The sequence below is a fragment of the Siphateles boraxobius genome, unplaced genomic scaffold (assembly GCF_051911475.1).
Source record: "Siphateles boraxobius isolate OS27281-9 unplaced genomic scaffold, OSU_SipBor_1 13, whole genome shotgun sequence".
In the NCBI taxonomy this organism is placed as follows: Eukaryota; Metazoa; Chordata; class Actinopteri; order Cypriniformes; family Leuciscidae; genus Siphateles; species Siphateles boraxobius.
Genome location: NW_027508733.1, coordinates 14814106 through 14828866, shown reverse-complemented (window position 1 = coordinate 14828866; position 14761 = coordinate 14814106). Strand labels below are relative to the sequence as shown.

Below are 14761 nucleotides of genomic sequence, written 5' to 3'. Positions count from 1 at the left end.
GGCGTAACGAACAAAATGAAGGAACATTTGCTTTCTTTGCAGGGCCGCTGTGGAGATTGTACTGCTGCACCAAAATGCCTCTATAATTCCAAACCTGTAAGATGGGTTCATTGTTGTTTTAGTGTGTCATAATGATAAAAATAAGTGAAAGGAAGTTTATGATTCGTTCTTCTCATCGTTTCTTCAGATACAGCCAAAGTACCCTCAAAATATGAAGTCAAACTGTAAGTACAGGACAAGAGTTGGACAAAAGAGAAAAATGGTGCCGGGCTGTCACATTGACTGTTTGAGAACAACAAAGGTACTTAATTTTCTACGGTCAGAAGCTTACTGAACAAGTATGCAAACTCAGACGTCACTGATTGTGGTGCACAGTCCTGTTGTATGTACTCGAGGGCACTTATTCTTGAGTTTACGCTACAGATCCATTGATTTCAATGAGGTCGGTGCAAGGGTTAGTTCACCCAATAATGACAATTCTTTCATCATTTACCCCCCAAACCCATCAGACTTTAGCCTGGCATGCCAGACCCACATCAAGATGTTAGGTCTGGGAACTCACCATTGACGGGGCTCAATACGAGGGGTGGGATAAACAGTTGTCTTTCAAATTCCCTCTGCACACAATAGGATAGCGTTACAACCAACCAGAACAACGAAGAAGGTGACGTAGTCAGAGAAAAGCCATTCTTTGTTCTTGTTGCAAAGAAAAGCTTAACTTCAAATCCTCCAGAGTCGTGGCCAAAGCCGAATCGAAAGACCGCTGTTCTCCGGCAGCAGCAGCCATTCTTTGTTTTCAAGTAGCAGTGAACCGTCGCATCTCTGTCGTCATTATGTTAAGCCCGCCCGCCGAATCTATACACGATCTGATTGGCCTGACCAGAGTTTGTTTTTTCCAGCTCGAAAGCCAACGGAGAGTTGCTAGACCACACTGGATGCAAAATAAATTTTCCTGGCGCTAGGGTGCATCTAGATTTCTAGGCTAATAAGACCTTGGTTCATCTTCGAAACACAAATTAAGATATTTTTAATGAAATCTTAGAGGTTTCTGTAAATAAATGTCTGAATTAAATCTGTTCATCATATAAAGCAATTGTATCTCCTCGTAAGACTTGAATGAAAGTGCTTGATTCATATGGATTTGTTTTACGATGACTTTATGACATTTTTAGATCTTCTAAGTTTTGGTTACCTGGACTTTCAATTGAGGGACAGAAACACTGTAGATTTCATAAAAAATGTCATCATTTGTGTTTCGAAGTTGAGTCTTAAAATAGACATAAGGGCGAATGATGACAATATTATTTTTTTCAGTGAACTATCCCTCAAAGGATGTCGAGAAAGGATGAAAGGCTTTGTGCTATATTCCTACTTTATTTCAAACTGAACTATAAACATGTTGACAGTTTAACATACTTAAACTGACTTTTAAACTGTTGCTTCGTATTGACATTCATTGACCTAAAAGAAAAAACTAACCATAGAAGAAGAGTTTATAATAGTCTCATCTACAGCGCCCACTTGTAGGCAACACTGAATATGTAAGCTATACTTCTGTTTGGACACATTTCGGAAAAATATAATGTGTTAAATCAAGATCGTGGAGCTAGAAATGCTTTTTGGACCGGAGTAGTTTGTGCTGGACTGGACTGGTTTACACCTTTAAATTCAGATTTGAAGATGATTCAGATTAAGACCTCATAATAACTTTCCTTCCAGGACCACTCCTGCTGTCCTGGATACTTCGGGCATGATTGCTCCAAATGTCCTGGGACTGTGGATAACTGGTGCTCCAACAACGGTCAATGCCAGGACGGGTTGTTCGGCAGCGGGGAGTGTCTCTGTAAAGAGGGCTTCCATGGAACGACCTGTGAGATGTGTGAACCTGGGAGATACGGAAAAGACTGCAAGTCAGGTAACATCTATGAGCAATTTTCTATTCTACGATCTTGGCAGTCTGTTAGTGTTGTTCAAACATTTTTGAACAAACTCTTGTAAAACAATGTTTTTTGTTCGCCAGAATGTCTCTGTGTACATGGCAAATGTTTGGATGGTATGGAAGGAAATGGGCAATGCATTTGTTTCAAAGGTTGGAAGGGAGTGAATTGCTCTGTTGGTCAGTATTAAGGTCATATGGCAACATTTTGTGTCAGATTGCATGTTTCTTACCTTAATGCACTTGATGTCACAAAAATTTGTATTTTGCAGCGGTAGTTGATGATGCCTGTGGTGGAGTTTGTGATGTCAATGCTAAGTAAGTATGTAAAATATACATAAAAGGCACTTTATATTTTTAACACATTCATCAGTGTTTATAGTAAAATATTATTCTGCCAGCTGTATCTCAGGAGGTTCAGGGACTCCTCCAACTTGTTCCTGCACCGCTGGTTATAAGGGTAACGGGACTTTTTGCAAAGGTTTGTCTGTTTCATTGCTAAGTTTGTCATTCAAGTTTTTTTTTCTCAGTGACAGTGAAATCAATATTCACCCTGTTTACTTTCTTAATACACATTCCTGGTCTTATTGTAAATGCTTTGCATACGCCTTCCACAGAATTTGAACCATGTGCCACAGAAAATGGAGGGTGTTCCAGAAATGCAAACTGCACAAAAACATCGCCCGGTGAAAGGAGCTGTGCATGTAAAGCCGGCTTCGTTGGTGATGGGGTTGTGTGTCTCGGTAAAAGAGTGATTCACATTTTACAAAAGAGTAAAAAAAATAGTAAAATAGTTTTAGATTTGATGTGTCCATCAATACATCTGTGCAATATTTTTATTTTTGTTTAGCATTTAAAACTTTTCTGATTCCTATAGTGTTGTTGTTGTGCAGAGGGCCTTGGTCTGCTGCCTATGGTTTCTTTGATGTTAATTTAGTATTATAATTAGGTTTTAATTAGGTTTTATTTACCATTTCACGTACATGTGCTTAGGGTGTGCCTCAGGGCTCTGTATTGGGCTCAATTATCAAGATTTGCATTGTCTGTGAGCATTTAGTTTTTTAATCTTGTGTAATTGTGTTTCCACTACAGAAATGGACGCCTGCTTAGTGGACAATGGAGGATGTGACAAAAATGCTTTATGCATGAAAATTGGACCAAACAGGGTTTGTGTCACCAATTTTAGTTAATGCCTAACAAAAAATTTTTAATGTTAAGAATTGAACATCAAAATGTTGTGCATTACATTTGTTACAGGTTGCATGTGCATGCAAGCCTGGTTTTAATTCCCATGGTCATAGATGTTTGGCAGTTAATCCTTGTCGGAAGGTAACAGATTTCGAATACATCATTATGGCATATTATTTTAAATCTATAAGGTATTTTTGTATGCAGTAATTTTTATTTTGTTTTATTGCAGAATAATGGCGACTGCAGTATTAATGCTCTTTGCAGATACCTCGGTGATGGGGAACGTAATTGCACATGCTATATTGGCTACAAAGGAGATGGTTTTAAGTGTTCAGGGACTGTCAGTAGAGTTAGTATCATTTAAGATGATTTTTAGGTTAAATATAATGATTGACCAAACATGATAAACAACATCTTCTGCTTTTAAAATTCATCTCTGCAGGAGCTTCTTCGTATTCCTGAGGCAGCATGGTTGCGAAGAAGTTTTGGTGTAAGTGCATGTTTAAACTTGTTCATTTCTTTATACATTTAAAATATATTTACAATAATAATGTGCAATATGTGTATGTTATAGGCAATGAGAGTCCGAGATTTGTACAGTCAAGGACCTTTCACTGTGTTTGCTCCTCATGCAGATTATGTCGCAAATTTTTCGGTATGCTGCGCTCTCACAAACTGCATCACACAAAAATATTATAACATTATAAGTCAGTTCATCTCCTGTGCTAAGAATTTTGCTTACCTAATTTGCTGTCAACTGATATTCAAGAAGTTAAAAATTCGATCTTTTAATATATCGTTATTGATTGGATGGTAAAAAAGTAGGCGTTTCATAATAAATGTTGTTTTTCAAAGTTGTGTTGTTAAATGCGTGCAAGATTGCGAAGGCACGTTTTTCTTTTGAAATAGTTTACACCATTGTACATTTGCAGATATCAAAAAGGATTAACCTCTTTTCTATTGTTATGTCATATAACAATAGAATATTATGTCATATTTCTTGTCATGACAGACCCCACAGGTTGAAGCATGGATGAATTCAAGTCACACGTCAGACCTGCTGCGTTACCACATTGTCAGTTGTGAAGAATTGCGTGAATCAGACCTCAAATCTGTTAAAGAAGTTGTCACCAGTAGCGGATATAAATTACGCTTCAGCGTTAGAGATGTGAGTACTTGAATTTTCAAACACATTTTATATTTTCGATATTGAATTTTTCTCTGAATTAAGGTCAGAAATTAAAAGTGGCTTGGGGAAAAAATCCAACCAAAATGAACAAAAATGCCTTCCAAATTCAAGATACTGAGGCGAAAAAACACAATGATTCCACCTTTGAAAATAATTAAGCATCATTAAGAAAACGGTAAATGCCATGTTTGTAGTGTAAAGATGACTTTTGTGGAGGTTGATAAAATTTTATTGGCAACACCCTATAGTATTCTGATTGATTAATTGAATTGAATACATCTAATAATTTTACATATAAAAGACAACACAGACTCATTTAAAGGTTCTCTAAGCCAGTGGTTCCCAACCCTGTCCTGCCCCCCCCCCCCCCCCCATACCCCCAGTCCCCCCCCCCCCCCCCCCAACACTGCGCGTTTTCTTTGTCTCGCTAATCAAACACACCTTATTCAACTCATTAGCTCATAATCACATGATCACATGTTGGGGAGACAAAGAAAACCCGCAGTGTTGGGGGGGAGCCAGGACAGGGTTGGGAACCACTGCTCTAAGCGATGTCACTCATTTTTTAGGCCAAAACATTTTTTGTCACATACAGCAAACATCTCCTCACTATCCGCTAGCTGGCTGTCCCCTGAACACAATGTAAAAAACGCGGTCTCTGAAGACACCCCAGGCTCCACAAATGACAAAAAAAAAAAACTGGGCTAACCCGCACCACGAAACATAACAAACTGTTCTAGCCAATAACGACAAGAAGGATATCGGGGATGGGGTTTAGGGGGCTAGTGCTGTTGTAAACTTTTTCTTCTTAAGTGTAGGAGACTTAGAAGCGAAGACCAGGAGACGTTGGGGTTGTATCTTTTAAGCAGGATTGTTTATTTGCTGTAGTCTGCTGCATCCAAAATCTTACCCAAGTCTAATCTAAGGGAACTTTACATTGCAGTTTATATACATTTCAAGGGGGTGGGATTAATTTCATAGAGGAGGGGACTCTTGAACAAAATATGTAAAGGAAAGTACATGATTCAGCTGGTTACCTGATTTCATCAGGTAACAGTGTAACTCAGAGCCTTGAGATGCTAATCCAATCAGCCTGATTAGATCAACAAAAGGCCCAGCTGACCTTTGAGATGTGACAAGAGGTTAATGTCCAAAACCTTGATTGCCTCAAAAATGGAAAACAGTGTGTGCACTTTCTCAGTTAAAATACTGTTGAACCTAAATTAAAACATTTAAATAAATTTATAATCCTACAGTGCGCGGGTGAGGAGGAGGGAGGGTCTAGCTAGCCTCCGTTTTGTTTGACAATATTTAAACCTCAACAAGAAATGACGTCACCCGACATCGCTTAGAGCACCTTTAATTAGGTGATTATAACAATTTCACCTACAAAGGTGAAAAAATTTCTCTGCAAATCATGTCCCTTTATTGGAAAAGTTGATCTGAACCATATGCCTTTGTCACTCAGGGTGTTGTGTACATCAATGACAATACAAAGATCATCACCAGTGACACTGAGTGCTCCAACGGAGTCATACATTTTATAGACAAGGTCCTCTTTCCGTACGAACTAACGGGCAAGGCAGATATCAACACTACTGTATGTAACTCAACCAATGGATACCATTTTTTTTAAGTGTAAAATATTTAATAAAAATAATTTACACAAAGTGAAACTCAATTTATGTTGCAGTTGAACATTACAGCAGCTGCTGAACAATATGGCTTCAAAATCTTCAGCAAGCTACTGCGGGTAATGTTTTTGCTGTGGATTCTGATTTTTTTGGTTATCAATCCAGATGCATTATTCATACAAACATCTTCCAAAAACATAATGCCTGTCATGTCTTCATCTAAATAGGATGCGGAATTGATGCATGTGGTGCAACATCAACCCTTTCACCCATTCACCATGTTCTGGCCAACGGATGACGTTTTTAACAGACTCCCTGAGGATAGAAAGACATGGCTGTACAGTGAAGACCATCGTGATAAACTACAAGCCTACCTCAAAGCTCACATAGTCCGCGACCAGAGTGTAAATGAGAGTCAAACCTAAATGAATTCTGTTAAATAAAACATTTAATGAAATCAAGTGATATCAAAGTACCATGGCATTACCAGTTGATAGCTTCACTGTACCATGGTACTGCCATAGTACTTTCTTCTAAGGGTCACAAAACTGTTTTTGATGTATGTTTCCAGGTAGTTGCTGTTGCTCTTACTGCTGAGAAAAGCATGGAAACATTGATTGGATCTGAACTCACCTTCAGATGCAACAAAGATTTAACTGTGAGTATTTAGATGAGGAATAATGAGCCAATAATTCATTATATCCTTCTTGTTTGTAAAAATGATAATAATTTATTTATTATTTTTGATATTGATGTTTAGATTTTTATTTATCTTTATTTACGGAACTTTTTTGAACATTTATTCTCTAGAATGAATATTATTTAGTATTATAAATATTTAAATATTTGTAAATATTGCTTTTGTATCTGTGTTTTATAGTGATTTATTTTATTTAAAAATAAATGTTTTTTTCAACATTTATTCTCTAAGCGATTGTGGAACTAAATATTTGAACATTTATAAACATTAATAAATATTTGTCTTTTTTTATAGTAATATATCTTTTAATTAGAAATCAAATCTAGTTTCTGGAATGAACATTTGTGGAACAAAATATTTATTATTAGAAATATTAATACATATTTGTCTTTTTAATTTCTTTGTCGAACATTTAAAACTTGACATAAGCCAATTTAGGTAACTTATTCTGATTAAAAAAAAAGTCTGAAATATGAGATTAGGAACTACATCCTGCACCATTGTGAATTAATTTGAAGTGTTTCTTTCATTGGCGTTTTATTGTTAGACATTTGAATGTAAATTTGCTCACGTCTCATTGACTGATTTTTTTAGGGCGACATCTTAATCAATGGAAACAATGCCAGAATCGTAGCGCGAAACATGCAGTTCGATTCAGGAATCGCTCATGGGATTGATCAGCTTCTGGAGCCACCAAGTATTGGGGCTCGCTGCGATGACTTTGCAAGCATAGAGATAAAGGTACAAAACTTGTTGTTGATGTGAGACTAAGATAATGTTCATGCTCTTAGATATTTAAGTGAGATTATTTATATCACCAAAAATGGCACAAAATAAAAAGTAAATTACAATTGGATAAAAGTACATGTGTGCAGAAAAAAATCTAGTTTTTTTTTTTCTATTTAGTTCCACTACTGGTACAACAAACTTGCTTCAAAGTGATTTGAACATTAAAACACAGTGACCATCCTAACGTTGTTATAACATTGTTTGTTGTCAGGGAATGTGCGGTTCTTGCGGTGTGCAACCCCGTTGTCCCATTGGATCAAAGGACACAGTGAGTGTATCTCATCATATCTTGTTGATTTGTGGTTCTGCTGGGTTAACATATCTTCAGCAGTCAGCACTTTATTGACTTACTTTTTGTTATTTTTTGGTTGTTTTGCTTAAGCAAAACTTTAGCAGTCAGCACTTTATTGACTTACTTTTTGTTATTTTTCCGTTTAATGATGCTTTATTGACTTTTTTTTCTATTTTTTGGTTCTCTTTTAGCAGTCTTTAAACTTTAGCGGTCAGCAGTATATTGACTTATGCTTATACAAGCGTAGCATACATTGATCCAGACTGATCTCTTCTTACAGAACAAAACTAGCATATGTAGACGACCCTATTCACCTTACATGTACAGACGGCCCAGTTATTACGGTTTGTACTCGTACGGTTACGGATACAACTCCTACAGAGATTGGCTTGGCTGTAATCGGATATGTACGAAAATGACATGGGATGCAAAGTGCTGTAAAAACCACTTTGGAAGAGACTGTCAAGGTGAGAATTGAGCAAATGTTGCATGAAATGATGCAGTCAGTAGGTGTAAAACTGTGTTGTTTGGGGTTTAGTGTGTCCTGGTGGTCTCGAGGCGCCGTGTGGAGAGCATGGAGACTGTGATGACGGGCGGACCGGCACAGGAACGTGTAAATGTCACAGAGGTTTTGTTGGCACAGGCTGTGAGCTGTGTGAAAAGAATCACTTTGGGCCGAACTGCACAGGTAACCCATTCAGTCAGCCCTGTTTCAGCCCTGAACTATTCCTAAACAGTCCCGTTCCTTATGCAATATGCACAAGCATTGGTGAAGACTAAGTGAACAGGCACTTCACCGAACTGTAAGAATATTTATGCAGAGTACTACATAATATGCAGGAACCGGGTCCAAAATTAACAGAACTGTTGGTAGAAATTGGCTTTTGGAAGGAGATAAAATAGAGCTACTGACAAGTTAGCTGGTACCATTATGATTGAGATTATTGTCAGTTTTCACACTTTTCGAATAGGTTTTGGTCTCTGTTAAATTTTCTGCATTAATCTCACAAAAATATAGTGAGGTTTATGCTTTAAAGAAGAAAATGAGAGAATTTTGCTAAAGGGTGAGAAAAATTTACTTACATTTTCTAAATTCACGAGGTACTGGAGACTGATTACTTTTTTGTATTGAAATGTATTTTTATGGTAGTGGTACAACTCTACTTTGTGTTAACAGCTATAATTTACAATTTATAAAAAAAAAATCTCACAGCATGTAACTGCACCAGAAATGGCAAGTGTGATGAAGGTCTGGATGGTGACGGCAGCTGTTTCTGCCAAGAGGGGTGGACTGGTAAATACTGTGAATCAAAAATCGGTAAGACCAGGCTTCACATGGAAAACTGTATTGAATGTATTGGATTATTAAGATATGTTTGGGGTTAAATACGAGATGAAATCAAAGATTACCACAGAAAATGTTTTTGACTTGTTCAACAATGAAAAGAAATACATTTTTGGCAAATATCAACAATGGTGCCCTTAAAGGGAGCCCCTAAAAGGGATATGGTGGAGGAAAAAAATTACATTTAGAATTAAAAATTATGAGATGGGTTGAAAAATTACTTTTTCTTACAAATATTGTTAATTCCCTTAAGAAACTTTGTGTTCGCTAGCAAAATGTTTGCGTTGCCCCGAGAAACTTTGCGTTCAGAAGCAAAATGTTTGCATTCTCCTAAGAAACTTTGCATTTGCTCGCAAAATGTTTGCGTGCCCCGAGAAACTGCGTTCGCTCGCAAAATATTTGCGAAAGAATTTTGTTTGCTTGCAAAATATTTGTCCCCCCCCCCAAAAAAAGGTTGTGTTCCCCTAAGACAATTTATGTTCGCTTGCAAAATATTTGAGTTCCCCCAACAAACTTTGCGTTCACTCACAAAATGTTTGCATTCCCCCGGCGAACTTTTTGTTCGTTCTCAAAATGTTTGCTTTCCCCATCTCATATTTTTTTCCATCACCATTTCACTTTATGGGCTCCATACAATTACACACTTACAATGTAAGTCTATTCAGCAAACAAAAAATATTCTATATTTTAGGTACTTAAAAAAGTATAAAATTGTATTACATTTAGACGATATTAAATGAAACCAGATTTTGTGATGTTTATACTAAAAAACAAGAAAATGATATTGGTGTATGAAAAAACACATTTCTTATATATATATTGTATTTATTTTAAAATGATTAATAAATATATTACCTTGAAACAAGTTCAGTTATCTTAATACTGGAAAACAAGAAAAAATCCTGATTTAGAATGGGTTTTTTTTTTTTTTTGCAGTGATTTTTTGCAGCAATTAATACATTTAAATGTACATTTTCTGGTTTTCTATCAACTGCATTTTGTTGTTTGTTTAAAGCATTTTTTAACCAACACTCTCTTTTGCCTGTTATTTAACAGAAGTCAAGCCGGTCTGCTCTCCCACATGTGATCTCAACGCAGTATGCCTCCCTAATAATCAGTGCGAATGTGTGCCGCCCTATGGAGGAGATGGCATCAACTGCACGGGTGGGTTTTGAATCACATCTATTGTATTAAGAACAAGAACGATAACTAAAAAAAATATCATTCTGTTTATTCTAAGCGTGTGCTCCAGTTATGTTGTCTGCCGCTTTAAATGCTAAAGCTCTTCAAAGTATTATGGATTCTGATTGGCTGTCAATGCTTTTATCCTTCATTAGCTGGAAAATATTGTTCTAAAAACGTATTTATTTTCTCTGTGATGTTGTCGTTATAGTTGTGGTGTGGACTCTGCTATCTTTTATATTTAGAAATATTTTTAGAACTATTTCTTTATCATTCTTTTTATAGTTATCCTTGGTGTGAACGGGTCTTTAGACTAACTGACCGTAAGATGTCTATTCTGAATTCACATGTCTTATTGCCATAAACTCTGTAAGGGAACTAGAATAAATATAACTCAAATGAGATTGAATTACAGTGAATAAGAACCGAATTTACATCCAAATTATTCAGAATTAATATGTAACCCTTTATCAACTATTCGTCCACCGATAAATTGAGATTAGGGTATTTAATTGATTCTGGACACAATATTATCCCGTGGCCCCACGGTAATAATATCATAAGATTATGATCACTGATTTTGAGCAAGACAACAAAATCTACAGTTTAAGGCAGTAACTTGTAAGCACACAACACAAGATACTTGTATGTAAGATCAAGCAAAACTTTATTGAACTACTCTAATACACACAAACTAATCTAATGAAAACACACAAACATTCATTCAAACAGTGATAGAAAAGGGGCGATGTTAATGGAGTATGAATGGAGTCCCAAATGTCTAGCGTTAGACACTAATTCTTGACCGCAACCTGAGAGAATCAATACACTAGCAATTCAACCTTTGTGCTTAATAGGACTTGCACCAATTCAGTTCAGAATTAGGAGATTGTGTACTTGTGTTTAGATGCTCCCGTGAGCTTGTGCGTTCCCTTCTGTGAAGGGAAGTTGCTGAAGGGAACCTCTTCGGCGCTGATTGGCTGGCAGTCAGTCGGTGATGCGTTCTGAGGGACAGCACTCGATGGTGAATGGTTGGTTGGCTTTGCCGGGTGGCGCTTCGTGAGCCGGTTTCCTGGATTGCGGGTTGCTATGCAACCGAGTTTCCTCTGAGTCTGGAGGAGCTGTAGGATAGGCTCTGAGAGGGTTTTCTTTGACGAAGTTCAATGAAGGCCCTTTTCAGAAGAGTTGATGAGTTTCAAGTGAGCATTGGTGGTTTGGAAAGCATGTAAGCGTACACGCTAGACGATGGAAAGGTCTTCACAAAACAAAGCAAGAGCAAAAGTCACTGCAAAAGCAAGGCAAAAAGCAAAGCAGAGCTGCTTGTCACTGGGTTATAATCGTGTCCATCCGACACGTCCTTCTGAGTTTGTCAGCCAATCAGATATAGTCTTGGGCGGGACCTACGCCGGGTTCTCCGGTTCTTGCATGTAATTAGCATAATGTCCACGTGATCGCGTGTGCTCAAACTCTTTAAGGGTTTAGTTACATGCTTTAATAAACCAACTTTATAGTTTAAATATGGTGCATCCTACAAAAATCTACTTTATATCAAACTTCTAGCAATCGTTTACCCATCAAGTAGGTACCAAATAACATATATTTCCCATAGTTGAGGTAGGAGTTAATAAGGATTTAACTGTGATAAATGTTTAACACACAGAACGAACTTGGGTAATATAAACCATATATTATAAACCACCGTCTGTGGTGATTCCGGGCCGTGGGAATGCCTTAGCACCCTTCGTTTCCTGATAAGGCTGTGGATTTATGCATTGGGGTCACCACAGGGTTTCTCGGCCATTTGGTCTTAAGTTTGGGGAACAAAGAGAAATCTTTTCCTGCTGTCCTGGCATCGCTGGTGTGAGATTAGACAGGCACTGGAAGGGAAAGGGGGTACCATCTCCTTTAGCCATCTTGGCACCATGACTGTGTTTTATGACTTACTAATGGTTTGATGGGGAATCGTTCCAAACTGTGGAATGTGGTGTTGTGTTCATTAAAGGGCCTGTTCGAGGATAATCCTACAACTCACTTAAGATATTAAGTCTTAAGTCTTGTTTTATGAAAAAAAATATATACACAAATTTTCCTTTATTTCCTTTCCATCATTTTCCTTCTCAAGTAAATTTACCTTTATTCATTTAGTAGAGTGATTATGATAAATGCTTCTTGATTTAAGAATTTTCAGGTATTTGTAATGAAAAACAAGAAGTGTACACATTCGTAGTCTTATTGTGGATGCTTCCCAATGGATAAAACCAAATTACATTTTGACCTTTTTTTTAGCTCCGGATCTTTGCAGTGAATATAACGGAGGCTGCCACGAAGAAGCAGACTGTTTGCAGACCAGTATCAATATTAACTGTTCCTGTCGGACCGGATACTCTGGAGACGGACACATCTGCGTGCCCATCAACCGATGTGTAGAGGAGGAGAACGGTGGCTGCAGCGATTTCGCAGAATGCATTTTCACCGGACCTGTACGTGGAACTTTTGCTTTTCATTGTTGTTATTTGGCAAGAGCTGTTAAAGTTAAGCAAAATGTGTAACATTTACTTTGTGACAGAACGAGAGGCGCTGCGAATGTCTCACGGGGTACGTGGGAAACGGAATCCAGTGCTTGGAGAAAGTGGTGCCCCCTGTTGATCGCTGTCTGGAGGACAACGGTGGCTGCGACCCCAAAGCGATGTGCAAAGACCTTCATTTCCACAGTACGATTTTACAATAATTCCAAATAGCCCAAAATCTAAAAATGTACCAATTCATGAAACAATGCTTTTTCCTGTAGTGTCCTACTTTAGAAACAAAGGCTTTCGTTCCTGTGTTTCAGTAAAAACTGCAGGTGTTTTCCACCTGCGCTCTTCTGAGGGGAAGTATAAACTGGATTTCATCCGAGCACAGGAAGCTTGTAAAGCTGAGGGAGCCACTCTTGCTACGTTCTCGCAGCTGTCTGATGCGCAACAGGTGACTTTTGACCCCGACTTAAGACTGCACACATCCTGCATTTACGGTGTGGTAACAGCAACAGCTTTTGAGCTTAAGGTGCCAAAAAATATCGCTGCCAAAAAAGGTCTATTGTCAATGTATGAATCAAGGCTCACACATCAAAGTCACTTTCAAACCGAGCATCTTTCTGTTGGTTGGTGCGGTGAATTCACATGACCAACTTGAATATAAGCGTAAACTGCATGGGGAACCATTTCGCCCTCCTGCGAAACTCCTGAACACACAGATTCCTATTGAAATTGAATTTCGCTCGTGTAATTTCGGCAAGCTACGGTAAATGTGATGCAGCTTTACACAGTGGTTATGCAAACAATTTTGCACTGATTTTTCTTTCTTTTTCAGTAAAAAAAAAATCTAAATATTTATTAAATCATACATTTGCGTGAGGAGAAAAATCTTCAAAAATTAGAATAAATAAATATTGGGTGATATTTTTCTTCATCACTAGTCAATTGATTTTCTAAAAAAATATAGTAAAATTTTTAATTTAACTGTTAGTTTATTATAAAATAAAGCTTTTTTTTTTTTCTTTCCATTAATCAAAGATCAATGGAAAATGCATCACATTTCCAATAAAAATATTAATACTGTTTTCAAACATTGATAATGATTGATAATGACAAATGTTTCTTGAGCACCAAATCATATTAGTATGATTTCTGAAGGATCATGTGACAGTGAAAACTGGGGTAATGGCTGTATAATTTCCATTATAAAATAAAGCTTTTCTTATTGTTCCAGTTGGGAATGCATCTGTGTGTGGCAGGATGGATTGACGGGAAGAAAGTGGGCTACCCGATCCGGTTTCCCTCTGCTAAATGTGGAGACAATCATGTTGGAATTGTGTTGTACAAAGACCCAGTCAACACCAGTTGGCCATATGATGCGTACTGTTACAGGATGAATGGTCGGGAAATGCTTCTAATTTCAAATGTAATTTAACATTTTACAGAATCTAAACAGTATTGATGTGAAATGATGGCCAATTTTCTCTTATACAGAGGTGTCTTGTGAATGTGGACCTGGATACGTTGGAAGCGGGGAATTCTGTAATGGAGACTTGACCTCGGTTGTTGCCTCCACTTCCAATTTTTCAGTGTTTTACACAGTAAGTGACCTCAAACTACAGAAAACAATGTCGCGTTTACAAAGTTTACAGTAAACTTGTACTGTGCAATACCGTAAACTCAAGTATTTATACTACTGTTCAAAAGTTTGGGGTTTTCTGACTGAAATTAGTACATTTATTCAACAAGGAAGCATTAAATTGTTTAAAAGATATAGAAAAGACATTAAGAATGTTACAAAAGAATATTGGGGGGAAAAAGTATCACAGTTTTCACAAAAATTTGATGCAGCACCCCTGTTTTCACATTGATAATAAGAAGAAATGTTTTTGAGCATCAAATCAGCATTTAGAATGATTTCTGAAGGATCATGTGACACATGATGCGAGTAATGATGCTGAAAATACAGCTTTAATCACAGGAATTAATT

At 37.3% G+C, this 14761-nt stretch overlaps 1 protein-coding gene across 1 annotated transcript in view; it reads left to right on the top strand.

The window, feature by feature from the left end:
* stab1 (stabilin 1) overlaps positions 1-14761 on the top strand; it is a 45287-nt gene that overhangs the window by 25753 nt on the left and 4773 nt on the right. Inside the window, exons 36-63 of the mRNA XM_077226034.1 lie at positions 43-96; positions 188-301; positions 1720-1915; positions 2021-2116; positions 2209-2254; positions 2338-2417; positions 2554-2679; positions 3029-3102; positions 3194-3265; positions 3357-3476; positions 3570-3617; positions 3702-3782; positions 4140-4295; positions 5785-5916; positions 6010-6069; positions 6178-6354; positions 6522-6608; positions 7245-7391; positions 7651-7707; positions 8012-8198; positions 8270-8419; positions 8945-9049; positions 10133-10240; positions 12545-12738; positions 12825-12969; positions 13089-13222; positions 14006-14171; positions 14266-14372. Coding sequence (XP_077082149.1) covers positions 43-96; positions 188-301; positions 1720-1915; positions 2021-2116; positions 2209-2254; positions 2338-2417; positions 2554-2679; positions 3029-3102; positions 3194-3265; positions 3357-3476; positions 3570-3617; positions 3702-3782; positions 4140-4295; positions 5785-5916; positions 6010-6069; positions 6178-6354; positions 6522-6608; positions 7245-7391; positions 7651-7707; positions 8012-8198; positions 8270-8419; positions 8945-9049; positions 10133-10240; positions 12545-12738; positions 12825-12969; positions 13089-13222; positions 14006-14171; positions 14266-14372 — 3219 coding nt within the window. The remainder of the gene's footprint in view (positions 1-42; positions 97-187; positions 302-1719; positions 1916-2020; positions 2117-2208; positions 2255-2337; positions 2418-2553; positions 2680-3028; positions 3103-3193; positions 3266-3356; positions 3477-3569; positions 3618-3701; positions 3783-4139; positions 4296-5784; positions 5917-6009; positions 6070-6177; positions 6355-6521; positions 6609-7244; positions 7392-7650; positions 7708-8011; positions 8199-8269; positions 8420-8944; positions 9050-10132; positions 10241-12544; positions 12739-12824; positions 12970-13088; positions 13223-14005; positions 14172-14265; positions 14373-14761) is intronic.